At 47.3% G+C, this 14,271-nt stretch overlaps 1 protein-coding gene across 2 annotated transcripts; it reads left to right on the top strand.

The window, feature by feature from the left end:
• Positions 1-311: 311 nt before the first annotated feature.
• On the top strand, positions 312-8,705 carry cdk13 (cyclin-dependent kinase 13). 2 transcript variants are annotated; one of them, XM_034559921.1, is made up of 14 exons: positions 312-848; positions 2,706-3,263; positions 3,366-3,524; positions 3,634-3,773; positions 3,969-4,139; positions 4,231-4,420; positions 4,514-4,570; positions 4,680-4,781; positions 4,884-4,961; positions 5,530-5,646; positions 5,747-5,878; positions 5,956-6,152; positions 6,702-7,205; positions 7,331-8,705. In XM_034559921.1, exons 1-14 carry the CDS (start codon positions 826-828, stop codon positions 7,996-7,998), a joined length of 3,096 nt encoding a protein of 1,031 aa, XP_034415812.1. In that variant the 5' UTR covers positions 312-825; the 3' UTR covers positions 7,999-8,705. The 2 variants fall into 2 exon arrangements, with proteins under 2 accessions (XP_034415812.1, XP_034415811.1); XM_034559920.1 differs by having other exon boundaries at positions 312-2,392.
• The last annotated feature ends 5,566 nt before the right edge of the window (positions 8,706-14,271 follow it).

Raw genomic sequence — 14,271 nt, 5'->3', positions numbered from 1 at the left:
ATATATTATTATATTAGCATATTTTTTAATATTTTTCTTTATGTATTTTTTAAATAATTAAATCTCAGTCACTTTTGTTTTCACTTGTTTTGTAAATATTTTCTCTAGCATTTAATGTTCATGGGAGAATGCAATGAAATAATTCCCTAAATTAATCTCTGTAAAGCAAATTCTCCCATTGATCTCGTATGTGGTTGTTTCGCATAAATCGATACATAATTTACTTATTTTAGTTAACGCTATGTTTTGAAAGTAGGGGTTTCCCTTGGCGGTGACGTAACCGCTTATCTGGATTACGCATACGGGTATCATTGGTTCACACCGACGCACAAGGCCTGTAGTTTGAAAGCTGTCTGGGGCCCTGGCGAAGAGTACCGCTAGCCGCACACACCGCGAACAAAGTTACGATATGTTTTTGAAATAAATTCAAGGAACAGTGGAGCCGCTTCGCCCGGAAACTACTTCTGGACCACGCGGCCGCCGTGAGGGGAGCAACGACCCGGCGAGATACGCGGACGCGGGCGCGTGTTTTTCTTCCCAACAGCATTTTGTTGTATCTCATCTCGTCTCGAGTTGCATTGAACTCCACGCAGTCCGACGAAAGCTAGCTTGGCGCTAGCTGGCAAACTCGCGTGCCATTCACTTCCTTGTTGCACAGAGTGCGATGGGAGGCGAGGAGAAGTTATTGGAGCGGAGACGGAGTTGTTTCACTTCGACTTTAAACATAGCTGGTTAATGGATGTACATGTTTGCACGAGCTGCAACGGTGCAGGGGAACTGGATTTTAAATGTAGAGGGGCTTTGGGCCTTTGACCATGAAGTGGAATGCGACTGTCTAGCTGGACACGGTGAGCTATTGGAGGCTAAGTGGCTAAACCATTAGCTAGCGAAACTGAACAATTTCCGTCCCGGAGTACAACGGTTGAGTACCAACTGGCTCTATAACTAAACTGCTTATTGTGGATTTAATGTGGCGGAATCTACATGCGCCAAGTGTCATGTAATAGCTACCATAACTGACTTTTCTTGAATCTGATGCGAGCTAGCTTTGTAATGCTAATGTTGAGCTTTTTTGATTTAGCTCGCTAGCTAGTCTTTAAATGTGAATGTGCTGTTAGCTAACTAGCCTGTCAACGTAACATTGGTGGCCCAATGTTTAGTTCCACGACACCCCAGGGAACATAGTTTAAGTATAACAATATAAATATACAGATTTATTCTCAACGTGGCTCTGGGGTTCATTTAGTAGATAGATGCCTAATTCAGAGGTGCTGCGTGAGGGTCGGGGTCGGAGCCCCTCTGCTCAGAGAAATGCTAACAGGCAGGACAGGCGTAGTAAACCGGGGAGCGGTGGTGCTGCTGCTGCTGCTCAGCGAGAAAGACACCGCGAGAAGAGTCGGTCGTCGGCTTCTGGGAGGAAGAAACGCAGGCCGACCAAGGGGAGAGACGCGTGGCCCGCGGGTGCAAAAGGAGACCCTGACGGTGACCGAAAGGGCACGTTTGACAAAGACGCCGAACTTCGGACATTGGTAGAGTATGACGACGTGAGCTCCCAGTCGGAGCGATTCTCCGGCAGCCCCTCTCCAAAGCTCGACCGACTCAGCGATGGGGACCTCGGCGACTATAATGGACCGGCTTCCCCGGAGCGAAGTCACCCGAGAGACCGGGAGGCGGTGTGCGTCGGCAAAGACGCGCATACACCACGAGGACCATCCGAGAAGAGCAAGCAAGAGAAGGAGCCGAGCAAGAAGAAGGATCGCCAGAGCCGCGAGAGAGACTCCTCGAAAGTTAGGAGTGGAGGAGGTAGCCTTGGTGGCTCTAAAAATCCCAGAGACACTGCAAGGAGCAATGACAGGAATGGCAAAAGGACATCTTCAGCCCAGTCCTCGCAATCTGTAGATAAGAAGGATTCAAAAGGGCAGAAAAGTAAAACGCGATCTGACAAGGAGACCCCATCTGCATACAGAGATGCTCCACAATCGTACAGAGATGAGCGGGAAGACCTCAGGCCGTACAAGAAAAGTCCTGGTTTCAAAGCGGAAAGTCCCTATGGGACGTCCCATTCGTACAACTACCAGTCTCCTGGTGGTTATAACCAGCAAATATCTAGAAGAAGTCCGACCTATGGGAGCAAAAGACTCTCTCCCAGTTCCACATATTACAGCCGGGATGGAGATGGGTACGGGGCATACGGTGTGTCCAAGTCACCCAGTTCATACTCCAGCAACAAAAGGAAGCGGTCCCCAACGAGCCCAGCGAACTGGCGCAGGTCCCCGAGTTACGGCCGACACAGTCCGATTGAACAAGGAGAGTTCGCTTCAAGTCCTTATGGAAACCGCAGGAGATCACGAAGTCCATACAGAAAGTCCCATAGCCATAGTCCAGATGTCAGGTTAGTTCCTACACAGCTAATGTGTGTTTTTGTGTTAAGCAAGCTGTGCTTCATATTTGATGATTTAGGCTAATGTAGAAATATGGTTAGTTGGAACATTTCTATTTATTGAGGCCTTGTGTTTTCCGTCAACATTGGCCTTTCCAAAAACCTTTAACTGAAATGTCCTGCATGTGAAATTGGTGTTATAACTGGCTTTATAGGTTATGTCTTCATATTTAGATATCCACTAGATTTTCTACTCCACGCAAGCATGACATTTGTAAAGTTGAAACAAAATCTAAAATGGTGTCCATGTCATTTTTCTTTCCAGGCGCTCTGCTCGATCACGGAGCAGGAGTCCATATTCATCCACGAGACATTCGCGCTCTCGTAGCCACCACCGCCACTCTCGCTCCCGCAGTCGCCCCTCTAGCCTCTCGCCGAGCACGCTCACCTTCAAAACCAGTCTTGCTGCTGAACTCAGTAAGCAGAAGAAGGTAAAAGCTGCAGCAGCAGCCAAGGCCAAGATCTCCAGCAACACATCTACTCCAACCAAGGGTTCCTCATCGGCTCCTCAGCCCAGCCCTAAATCCAATCACGCACTCAGAAAGGGCCGCCCTCCCTCTCCACCGCCACCAGAGAAAGGTCCCAGAACCCCCCCGTTGAGCTTGCCCCAGTCCCCCTCTGACAGGTCGGCCAAGAGGACCACTGAGCAACCGACCATTAGAGATGGAAAGGGGAAAGATGACGCCGTACATCGAGACAAAAGGAAAGCACCAGTCGCTGGTCAGAGCAAAGACAAGGAGCGAGCCACGGCTCCACTCATCTCCACTCTATCATCCCTCCCGGTTCCCCTAACGGTTCTTGAGCACATGACTAAAGGAGAAAGGTATGTCAGTCGTTGTGCCATTTGACCTGGAATTCCTTATTTATTATTCATTGTCGAGACTTACTTCTTCTCCCTGTATCTCTTGCATTTTTCTACTATCAGCTTGAAGGACAGCTTGCTCTCAGGGAAGAAAAAGTTGGAGAGAAAGGCCCGTCAGCTTCTTTCCGACTTGCCCCTCCCCCCCGAACTTCCCGGTGGCACGTCTTCCCCGCGCAGCCCACCCGACGACAAAAAGTCCCAAACTCTTCGCCGAAGACCAAAGTATGTTACGGCGCATTTAGTACCATGTCATCTTTTCATAAGCCCGCCCGTGATTTTTGCTGTATGTTCACTTTGCTTCCACTGAAATATATTTCCTTGTGTCTTCCAGAATCTGTGGGCCAAGATACGGCGAGATTAAGGAAACCGAGATAGATTGGGGCAAACGCTGTGTGGATAAATTCGAGATTATTGGAATCACAGGGGAAGGCACCTACGGTCAGGTGTACAAAGCTAAAGACAAAGACACCGGTGAGTGTTATGAAGCTATAGGTTCATTTTGTTACTCCACATTGTAGAAATGCTTCTCAGTGTTCTTTAGAGGTGAAGTTAAGGTCGGTCACGATGCTCATCTCCTATTTCGAATGTGCTGTTGGAAATGCACGTGATCACAGACCAGCATCCGTTTAGGGTGAGACCAGCTCACGCTGTTCTTTTGTTTCATAGCTGAAATGGTGGCTTTGAAGAAAGTTCGTCTGGACAACGAAAAGGAGGGCTTCCCAATCACCGCCATCAGAGAGATTAAGATTTTGCGACAGCTCAACCACAAGAGCATCATAAACATGAAGGAGATCGTCACAGACAAGGAGGATGCTCTGGATTTCAAGAACGATAAAGGTACATTGTGTGTTTTTATTACGGCTCCACCATCCTGCCACCCAATGTTGTTGTGTTTAACTCCAGGTCTTTTTTCTCTCTCTCATCTTAGGCGCTTTCTATCTTGTATTCGAATACATGGACCACGACCTGATGGGTCTGCTGGAGTCTGGCCTGGTCCATTTCAACGAGAGCCACATCAAGTCATTCATGAGACAGCTGCTGGAGGGCCTCGACTACTGCCACAAGAAGAACTTTCTGCACAGAGACATCAAGTGCTCCAATATTTTGCTCAACAACAAGTGAGTCCTCGGTATTTCGCAACAGTTTTGTTTTATTTCACAGTCACGCTTTATTTTTCTCGACTACATTCATTTTTTTGTGCTCCTTTTCAGAGGTCAAATAAAGCTTGCAGACTTTGGACTTGCTCGGCTTTATAACTCTGAAGAGAGGTGAGTCTCTAATGTTCTTAGTAGATATATATACAGCACGCCCGTTAAGCTGTTTTCACTTGTGTGTGATAAAACTAACGATACTTGTCTCTTTTGTTCTCCTTTTCAGTCGACCATACACCAATAAAGTGATTACACTATGGTACCGCCCCCCAGAGCTCCTTCTGGGAGAAGAGAGGTACACGCCGGCTATTGATGTGTGGAGCTGCGGGTAAGAACATGACCCTCTTCAAGTTTACGGGTCACTTGATTATCTGCCCAGTTGGTATTGTTTTGTTGTTTCTAATGATCTGTATCTGGGTTTGTCTCTCAGATGCATTCTTGGAGAACTGTTCACAAAGAAACCAATCTTTCAAGCAAATCAGGAGCTTGCTCAGTTAGAGCTGATCAGGTATGTTTAGTCTAAATCATGTTCATGTTTGGCATCTAGATCCAGTAGTGAGCTTTTGACTGGTTCCTACTGAGTGCTGCACCCACTGAGAATGGGTTTCAGCCTTTCTAAAACGGGAAGAGAAAGCGTTTCTAAAAAAAAAAAAGAAAAGAGATTCTTCCACCGATCGCCTCAATCGACCATAAAGCTACAACATTTGTTCTGCTTAGTGGGCGTCACTTGTTTTCTTATGACTGGTCTTGTTAGAGGAAGGTTGAAGGTTGTGATTAATCTTGTGTAGGCCGGCCGACCTCTGCTGGGGAAACTGAACGCTTGGCAGGTCTTTTTTCCGCTGTGAGCCGTGCACGGTGTAAAATGAAGGAAGCAGAACTGTGTTTGGTTTTCTTAAGTGTTCCTCTGTGAGGGAGGAGAGAAAATATGCTCTTGCATATTCAAATGTGAATTGAAGCAACAAGTCGGGTCTGTTTTCTGGGTGTTGTCAGAAAGTAGTTTTAAAATATGTAGGAAGCCTAGTAGCTCCAGTCCAATCGCTGACTTCTGGTAAAACAAATGCATTTCTGTCTTTTAGCCGAATATGTGGCAGCCCCTGTCCTGCTGTCTGGCCTGATGTAATCAAACTTCCCTTCTTCAACACCATGAAACCAAAGAAACAGTACAGGAGACGGCTACGAGAGGAGTTTGCTTTGTGAGTTCATGTCTATGACGTCTAATTTATTATTTCTGTGAAGATTTGGCCCTCCTGAGGGTGCATTGTACTGAACTCGTGTGCCTCTGTTGTCGTCCAGCATCCCTCCGTCTGCCCTGGACCTGTTTGACCACATGTTAAACTTGGACCCCAGCAAACGCTGCACAGCCGAACAAGCGCTGGGCAGCGAGTTCCTCAAGGACGTGGACCCGGACAAGATGCCCCCGCCAGAGTACGTGTTACTTCATGCCGCATGCACTGGGTTTATCCTACGGTGGATTCCAATGTTAACGCTTTCCATCTCTCCAGTCTTCCACTGTGGCAGGACTGTCACGAGCTGTGGAGTAAGAAACGCCGGCGGCAGAAGCAGATGCCAGAGGAAGTGGCGGCCCCTAAGGCGCCCCGCAAAGAGCTGGGCCTTGACGACAGCCGCAGTAACACCCCTCAGGGCTTCCCGGCTCCCGGGGGTATTAAAGCTCAGAATACGTCTGCTTCTGCACTGCTGGGTGAGTTTAACTGTTTGTATTTGTACTTTTATTATTATTATTATTATTATTATTATTATCTTGTCAGACACTGGTTGAAAGAAAACAATCTCTTTCACTTGTATGAAAGGTGCTGCGCCAATGACGCATCATTTGAGGATGATGCAATACACCCAAAACAAGTAGAACTGGAGTTTACTTATTTATTGATCAGTCTTAAAGGTCATAAACGCGTGGCTGTTTTGCAGCTCTGCTGTTCTTTCTTTCCCATATCCTCTGGTGGTCATGTTGCTTTGGAGGATATGTGTACAGACAACACACTAAGCCAAGCTCATATAGTCAGCCCCTCTCTTCAGTACGCTGGAGAATATTCTCCACACCTATGACTCGTCAAACTTGTTTTAAGGAGAATGAGGTCATTTTGGTTATCATTAAAATAACTTTCTGAAACTATTACGCCCCATTGAGTTTACAGCTTTTTATTGAATCTTGGCTAGTAAATCAACCGAGAGATTACTATCCCAGATGTGTGTTCCCAAGGATAAGAATGCATCTTCTATCTTCTTGCAGACCAAAAGGCCCCGAACTCCCAGTTAACCCAGGAGCAGCTGGCCGTCCTCCTGAACTTCCTCGGCCAGCCCAAGAGTTCCATGAACACGGCCCAGTTTGTCCAGTCCATGGGCTCAAAGGTCAATCAGGAAACATTACAGCAGCTCTCCAAAGTCCTGGCGCCCCCTGACCCAGCTGAGCCTCCCCCTCAACCCACGCCGGCGAAGCCTCCCCAGCCCGCTGTGCCCGCCGGCGTGCCCCGTACACCCCCTATGCCCAAGCCTCCCTCGCCCCCCATGTCTGCACCGTCGGGTATCCCAGAAGGTGAGGCCGCCGCTGCCACGCAGACGGCCATGACGATGCTGCTGGCCCAGCTCCTCCAGGCTCAGCAGGCTCCGAGGCACGAGCCGAGTGACGGTGGTGAAGGGGCAGAGGGTACCAACCCTGCTGGAGCAGCAGCACCTGGGGGGCAGCCTCTACCTCCAGAGGTCAAACAGCCTCCAGAGCCCAGCCCGGTTTCTCCAGGTAACGCTTCCTCTGTTTGATCTGTTCTGGGAGACAGCTGGACGGTGATATTACACGTTTAAAGACTTGGATAAGAAGCACACAAACACGTCTTAAATTATAATGTTATGCTTTCTGTCTTTCAGTGTCTGAAGTGGGTGGTGTGTCCATCCTGCCCCCAAACCAGAGACCACCAGAGCCTCCCGAGCCACCTCCACATGCTGACCTGGACTACCGGCAGCCTCCACCTGAACCTAAGACTGGCCACGCGCCACCTATTGCATCTGCAGGTGGAAGTGATGGTGGGAGACCGCCAGAGCCAGACTACCCACCTCTCCCCACTGCTGAGGGGCCTGGATACGGCGGAGACTACATCCACCCGCCTCCGCCACTCTTTACTCCTGCAGGGTTTGGGGAAGGTTACATGGGTCACATGTTAGGCGGGGGACTGCCCCCTCACGCTCTGAGAGAAGTGTTTAGTGGACACCGGCCGGCTGCTGGCTCCTCATCCGCCGCAGGCCACCCGGACCCCTTCCCCCGGGGCCCTGGAGCCACCAGACCCAGCAGCATGGTGTTCACCGGGGACCAGGACCACCGTTTCAACTACAATCACAGCCCGTTACCTGTGGAGGGACAGCCCAACCCCAGCGCTATCCACCTGTACAACCATGCCTTGGCTAGAAAGGATGGTGGCCCACCTCCAGGACAACCCTGGGGCTCCCCTTCCCAAGTGGGGGCTCCGCCGCTACCCCTCGGCTTTGTCCCACATGTGAACTCGACGGCAACAATCAGGGGACGAGGCCTGCCTTTCTGAAAGACTGGAAGTGGCGGTTTGTGACGTTGGACAAAAGGTTAGAGGACTCGGCTCTGAGCCCGAAGCCTCTCGGGCCCCGACCCAGAGGGATCTGGAGATGCACACTCGGTTTGTAATAACTTAAGTTTGTGTCATGCTTTGTATTCCTCCTCAGTCTGGAATGTGGAGTACGTTGCAGAAGGACAGCCGAATAACACCGGAGGAGCTTTTCTCGCTCATACCATTTTCCTATTTTTTTGTAATCTATTCTGCTGTCTTTTAAATTAAACTTTTGTGTGTACATTTATCAGTCCGGCTACATTTTAAATCTACCCTTTTTTTTTTTTTTTAAGCCTTTCTGTAATTGCTCCAGAACAGACTAGTATTAATGTTTTTTGCACTACTGACTGAAGTAGGCGTAAACTATTTTAGCTATGAAAAGGAAATTGATGTGCTTTATCTGCACAATTAGGAATATGACCTTTTTTTAATGTAGTGTCCTCCTTTATTACGGCCGTTATTATGTTGAAGCAACGGTGGCTCAGTTGACGGCGTGCGTGCGGGCACGGGGAGCTCTTTGAGGAATAAGGACCATTAGTTCCAGACCGGCTGGCAGCACACGGGACGACTTCATGGCGAAAGGCTGTTCTCATTTTAAATTCCACATGCCTTTCTTTTGACAATAAGGTGTTGTAAAAAAAGGAAAAATACACACAGTAAAAACAAAACTGTCGTTTTCTTTTTTTTTTGTACTGAAATGATTTTGTCCCCCTCCTTCCTCCTTTTGGCAAATGTTTATTAAAGAAATGCCAACAACACATGATTGGATTTAATTACTAGTTCTCAGTTATGAATAATATAAATAACCAGTCGTAGAGGCGCTGACTTCACAGATCGCACCACTGGGTGGCGGCAGTATCATGTCAGATATCACCACTGCCTCATGAATATGGTTTGTGTGCTGGCTGTCGGGTCATAAGCTGCTCATAACAGACCTCAGCTGGCAGACACTTTTTCACCGTAGCTCAGTCTTGACACTTATATATATATGCACTATTCATAAAAAGACAAGCTCCTCGAGGAAGTCGATATAATGCAAATGGACATTTTGGCTGCATATGTACCATGAAAGCTGCCGAGGCTTTCAAAAACGTTTTTATATTGAGGGAGATGAAGCGTCACGTTTCAGATCCAGAGAAAGAAAAGAACCTCCAACAGCTGGCGGCTCCCAGTGGACTCAATGTTCAAGCACTTCACCTCCATTCTTTGAACTTAATGGAGAACAGCTTCTCGGAGATCACAAACCAGACCTCCTGAAAAGCCTCTCGACGCCAACTTTGAAATTACTTCTTTTTCTGGATGTCGGTCAACCTTTTTTTTTTTTTCGCCATTTTTCAACTTTTATCAAATAAATTCTGCTTTAGAAAAGAAGAAAAAAACCCACATTCAAATGAAAGAGAATATTAAGAAGCATCAATGAAACAGGCAGTCGGCGTATCTTCAAAGAGATATCAATGCAGTTGGATTCAATTCTTAATGTGCACCTTGATTACAAATAGATATTACAGATTATCATCAAAGGAAAAATCTCCTCCCCAACAGGTTCAATTTAATAACTATTTGAAAGCTCCACAGCATCAATACAATAATTGTATACTCAGTGCAAGGACATATTGGAAAATTACATTTAAATGAACATTAAAGGCATCGGAGACACTCGTCTGTCCTTTTACCCATCATGCCTCACGTCTCTGCTTTACCCATCATGCCTCACGTCTCTGCTTTACCCATCATGCCTCACGTCTCTGCTTTACCCATCATGCCTCACGTCTCTCTGCTTTACCCATCATGCCTCACGTCTCTGCTTTACCCATCATGCCACACGCCTCTCTGCTTTACCCATCATGCCTCACGTCTCTCTGCTTTACCCATCATGCCTCACGTCTCTCTGCTTTACCCATCATGCCTCACGCCTCTCTGCTTTACCCATCATGCCTCACGTCTCTCTGCTTTACCCATCATGCCTCACGTCTCTCTGCTTTACCCATCATGCCTCACGCCTCTCTGCTTTACCCATCATGCCACACGCCTCTCTGCTTTACCCATCATGCCTCACGTCTCTCTGCTTTACCCATCATGCCTCACGCCTCTCTGCTTTACCCATCATGCCTCACGTCTCTCTGCTTTACCCATCATGCCTCACGCCTCTCTGCTTTACCCATCATGCCTCACGTCTCTCTGCTTTACCCATCATGCCACACGCCTCTCTGCTTTACCCATCATGCCTCACGTCTCTCTGCTTTACCCATCATGCCTCACGCCTCTCTGCTTTACCCATCATGCCTCACGTCTCTGCTTTACCCATCATGCCTCACGCCTCTCTGCTTTACCCATCATGCCTCATGTCTCTCTGCTTTACCCATCATGCCTCACGCCTCTCTGCTTTACCCATCATGCCTCATGTCTCTCTGCTTTACCCATCATGCCTCATGTCTCTCTGCTTTACCCATCATGCCTCACGCCTCTCTGCTTTACCCATCATGCCTCATGTCTCTCTGCTTTACCCATCATGCCTCATGTCTCTCTGCTTTACCCATCATGCCATTGCCGGTGATGAGAAAGCGATTACCTCAGAGGGGTTTCTGAACGTGGATGGGAGATTAATACGGCGTGGATGATGGATTGCTGAAAATGTACGCCGGCTTCAGTGGAGAGGCGTGAGTGACTGAAAGAAACACAATTATGATGAGGTGAAGGAGATGGGAGTGAGACAGGAAAGGAGTTTTTTAGACCACAAGTTTGGTAAATTCATTCAGAGAAGCTGTCAAAAAACACCATTAAAACAATAACACCAGATACAATATTCTAGGTGGAAAACCGACTTGTTTTATATTATTATTTAGTACATTTTCCACTTTTCTGAACATAAGTGAGTGGCCTCCATGTTTTTTTTTTTACAGTAACCCAGAACAGGATGGGTTCCTTTGGATCTCGTAGCTCCAACATTAGTCTGTTGTCTCCAATCTGACCCACAATCCTGCACGCCCGACCTTCAAGTGGTGAACTCGTAAAGTGCGGAAGAAAAATTAACCTGGAGTGGGAATAAAGTCAATATAAAGTCAGAGTAAACGTTTCTGCTTTGTGTTTTCGGCTTCTTTAATAGAGGATAACAAAAAAAAAAGGGTTTAAAGATGGGATCAACATATTTTTGAGGTGGACGGTAAATGTGGTGCACACAGCAACCCACGCTGGCAGGAAAACTGGCAACGACAAAACATGAAAACCTTAAAATCACTGAACACGTGAAGATCTTTAACGTCTCGATTAACCACTAACGATGTGCCGGATTGTAAACCTCTTAAGAACGTGAGGGTCAGCAAAATGCAGCACGCACACACAAACACACACACACGACTGCACTTCCCAGTTGAGGCACCGTGTGGTGCTAAAGGACCGGAAAGCAGCCTGGAAAATAAATAAAATCGGAAGCGTCTCAATCCATCAACTTGGGATTTCATAAAAACTTGCAAAAACGAACGTTATGACAAAAAAGGTACACTTCTCACCCTTAGAGCCAAAGCCCATAAATATGGACACGCGATAGTGATGTTTGACAAGTGGAGCGGCCTTTAGAGGAGGAGGAGGAGGAGGAGGAGGAGGAGAAGGGGGAGGAGGAGGAGGAGGAGGAGGAGGGAGCTCTTCTTCAACGTCTTCAGCTGCTTGGCTGTCGTTTGAAAATGGACCGCGGCCAAATTTCCTCATGATCCACAAGCTTATCATATCTGGCTAATCAGAGGACCTACCTGGACTCCGGCTTGTTAACTCATTACTTCTCCAAGGTGGCTCGAGGACAGGAAGAAGAGTCGCTACCTGGGGCCAACTGTTGACGAGGGAGAGGGAAATAATTAGGAGTTAAGGATGATTTATCGGGGAGGTAATGCGCTGACTTTGAATTAACCTTTGAGATTTCGCGGTAACTGAACCGTGATGTGACCCGCAGTGCATCACTGTGCCTTGGGCCTTCCTGCTCCTTGAAGAGGTGAATCAGCCCAAGTAATGGCTGTTTAATAGCCAGTGGTCAAACCTTGTTTTACTTGCGTGTGTGTGTGTGTGTGTAAGGTGAGTGAAACAGAAAGAGAGAAAACGCACACAGCTGACATTTTTAGATAATGTTTCTGTTTACTTTTTTTTTCCTCCTCTCGTTGCTTTCTGAGTGATTTCCTCCCCGGGGGGGGGGCTGTGTTCAAAGTAGTTTTTAATTAAAATGTGAAATCTTTTTAAAACAAAAGGGGTGGCAGCAGCGAAACCCCACGGCGGGTGAAGTCTTCCGCTCACACGCACGTCCAGCCCAAAACGTTCACGGTGTCAGTAATTAGGCCCGCCGCATCGTATTCAAGCCCAGGTAGAATAGCAACCGTTAGCGCGGCGACATTACACGCCGTTAATCTTTCTTAATTTTCTTTTTTTAAAAGACTCTGCATTAACTGTGCAATGTCAGAGATAGCGATTTACCTATTCTCCGAATAAGGAGACTTTATAAAAGCCTTCAGAGTGTGAAAGGGCAGCGTTTACATCCCGCGTGCGTTCGGCAGACCAGGTGAACCCGCCCCCCCAAAAGGTCACGGCGCGCTGACCTTTCACCGCGCCGTTGTCAGTTTGTCACACAAACGGAAATGTCACTTATCTCGACGTCTGTCGGTAGCCACTCGGGTGGGGGTGGGGGGGGATTTCTCCCAAAATTAAAAAACACAAAAGTGTTCATGCTCGACATATATACGCGCACGTGTTTCACCTCCGGGCTTTCCCGTCCTTCCACCGTGAGACGCCGCCTCACCTTCTCCCCTCCGACATCCCCATTAACTCCCAACCATGTAGACAAAGGGCACTCCAATCATTTACAGGAGATATGACCCATAAATGTCACGCTCGGCTTCACTTCACACTTTTACCTTTTGGCGTGTAAGGTCAGGCTCGAGTGAGCCGTTACGAAGGGGAATCCAGGACCGGCCAATCAGCATCAAGCGTCCGCACGAAAGTGTTTCTTTAGTACAGCGTGAAAACTGAAGGGTTTGAAATGCTCCTGGTTTTTTTATAATGAAAATAGTTTACCCACGTAGCCGGGGGGGGGGGGCAAACTGTCTTTGTCCTGTGTCAGTTTAGAGCAACAGCCCCCCCATCCCCCCTCCAATGTCTGTGCACGACGCCCCTTAAGAAGGTCACATCAGAGCTGAAGTCGTTAGAGAGCATTGGTTCAAAAGGTTTGCTGAAGCAGAAACTTCTGCAGCGGGGACACGGTTGTGTGTTTGCACTCAGAGGAAGAAAGTCGTGTTACATGTCGAGATGCTTTTAGCCCCAACGTCTCCATCTTCAGTCACACACACACACACACACATATAAAAGCATACAAATGGGACAACTCAGTTTGAATTCAACGAATACAGGCAAACTATTCTACAGAATTAACACAGCTCTGTTCATTTATGCTTTGTGTTGAGATTTTCTTTTTTTTTTTTTGGGGGGGGGTCTTAAATTCGATGCGAATAAATCAGTACAGACATAATATTTAAGAGATTGTGCCACTTAAACAGCACATCTGTGGATTGGATTGAATTTTTCCGACATTTCCCAAAGATTCCCCTCGAGTCTGTTCCTTTTACGGCATATACGACTGCATATTCCATCTTTGATTACGTCCGTTTGAACAGTGGTTTGCATTTTGAATAAAGTGGCAGCCATTGTTTGTCATCAGCACAAAGAAGGAGCTGTTGACAAGTTTTATTTGTTTGTTTTACGTGTTTGTACCGTTTTTTTTCCCCTTCTTCTTCTATAAGTGTATATTTGGGTCATCAATTAATTGTAATTGGAACAACTGTGTATTCTTTAAATCACTGTGTAATTACATGTTCTGTAAAAAAGGGTTGTGGTAAATAATGTTTGCAGAGCTGTTAAAACCTGGCAACCCCCCCCCCCCCCAAGGTGAAACAAAAGCTGGATGATCTGTGACAAAGGGTACGACTGTTTTGAGAAAAGCAACTTCCCAAACATTACGACCCGTCCGAACCGTGGCGACAAACAATCGCCGGAGCCATTAACGTAAATTGCCAAAGCAAACACAACTGCTCCTCCGTAAATGTGGAGAGAAATATGAAATCAAGCGTGAAATGTGCAAGTTGCCATCCAGAGAATTATTGAGGCTCAAATTGAAATGGGGTGGTGGGTGGCGGGGGTAGAAATACAAAACAGGGCCCCACTTTGACGAGCGCAGAAGGTCGATAAGTCAATAAGACATCTTGT

This window comes from Cyclopterus lumpus, chromosome 20 (genome assembly GCF_009769545.1).
Source record: "Cyclopterus lumpus isolate fCycLum1 chromosome 20, fCycLum1.pri, whole genome shotgun sequence".
Lineage (NCBI taxonomy): Eukaryota > Metazoa > Chordata > Actinopteri > Perciformes > Cyclopteridae > Cyclopterus > Cyclopterus lumpus.
The sequence above is the reverse complement of the archived record's forward strand: the minus strand, read 5'-3'. Positions and strand labels throughout refer to the sequence as shown.